Consider the following 445-nt stretch of genomic DNA (forward strand, 5'->3'; position numbering starts at 1 on the left):
CTGCATCTCACACACACACACACACACACACACACACACACACACACACACACACACACACACACACACCAGCAGAGGGCAGCACATCATCTCAGTTCTCGATGACTTCAGCTCCTCTGTGGGTTTTCACCTGTTTCCTCTGCTTTATGTGCCGTGTATCACTCACCCAATCCCACGCTGCTGTTCTCCAGCAGGTAGCTCAGGTGATCAAACATGGCCTTCTGGTTCTGACGGCTGATGCGACAGAAGTAGCACAGGAAGCGGCAGCAGCTCGCCACCATCTTAGGGAAGGCGATTTCCTGTTACAGAAGGAAACAGAATCAGGATCCACACGTCTTCATGTGAGCCTGTGCCATTGATCTGCTGCTGCATGTGTGTGTTTGGATCAATACTGGACAGCAAAGACTCATCAATCACACACACACACACACACACACACTCGCCC

At 51.5% G+C, this 445-nt stretch overlaps 1 protein-coding gene across 1 annotated transcript in view; it reads right to left on the minus strand.

Moving 5' to 3' along the window:
• Positions 1-445, minus strand: part of LOC107678700 (ryanodine receptor 3) — a 196,980-nt gene that overhangs the window by 87,100 nt on the left and 109,435 nt on the right. The window contains exon 43 of the mRNA XM_016474072.1: positions 167-299. Within this exon, the coding sequence (XP_016329558.1) occupies positions 167-299 (133 nt within the window). The remainder of the gene's footprint in view (positions 1-166; positions 300-445) is intronic.

This window comes from Sinocyclocheilus anshuiensis, unplaced genomic scaffold (assembly GCF_001515605.1).
Source record: "Sinocyclocheilus anshuiensis isolate Anshui unplaced genomic scaffold, SAMN03320099.WGS_v1.1 scaffold208, whole genome shotgun sequence".
Taxonomy (NCBI): Eukaryota; Metazoa; Chordata; class Actinopteri; order Cypriniformes; family Cyprinidae; genus Sinocyclocheilus; species Sinocyclocheilus anshuiensis.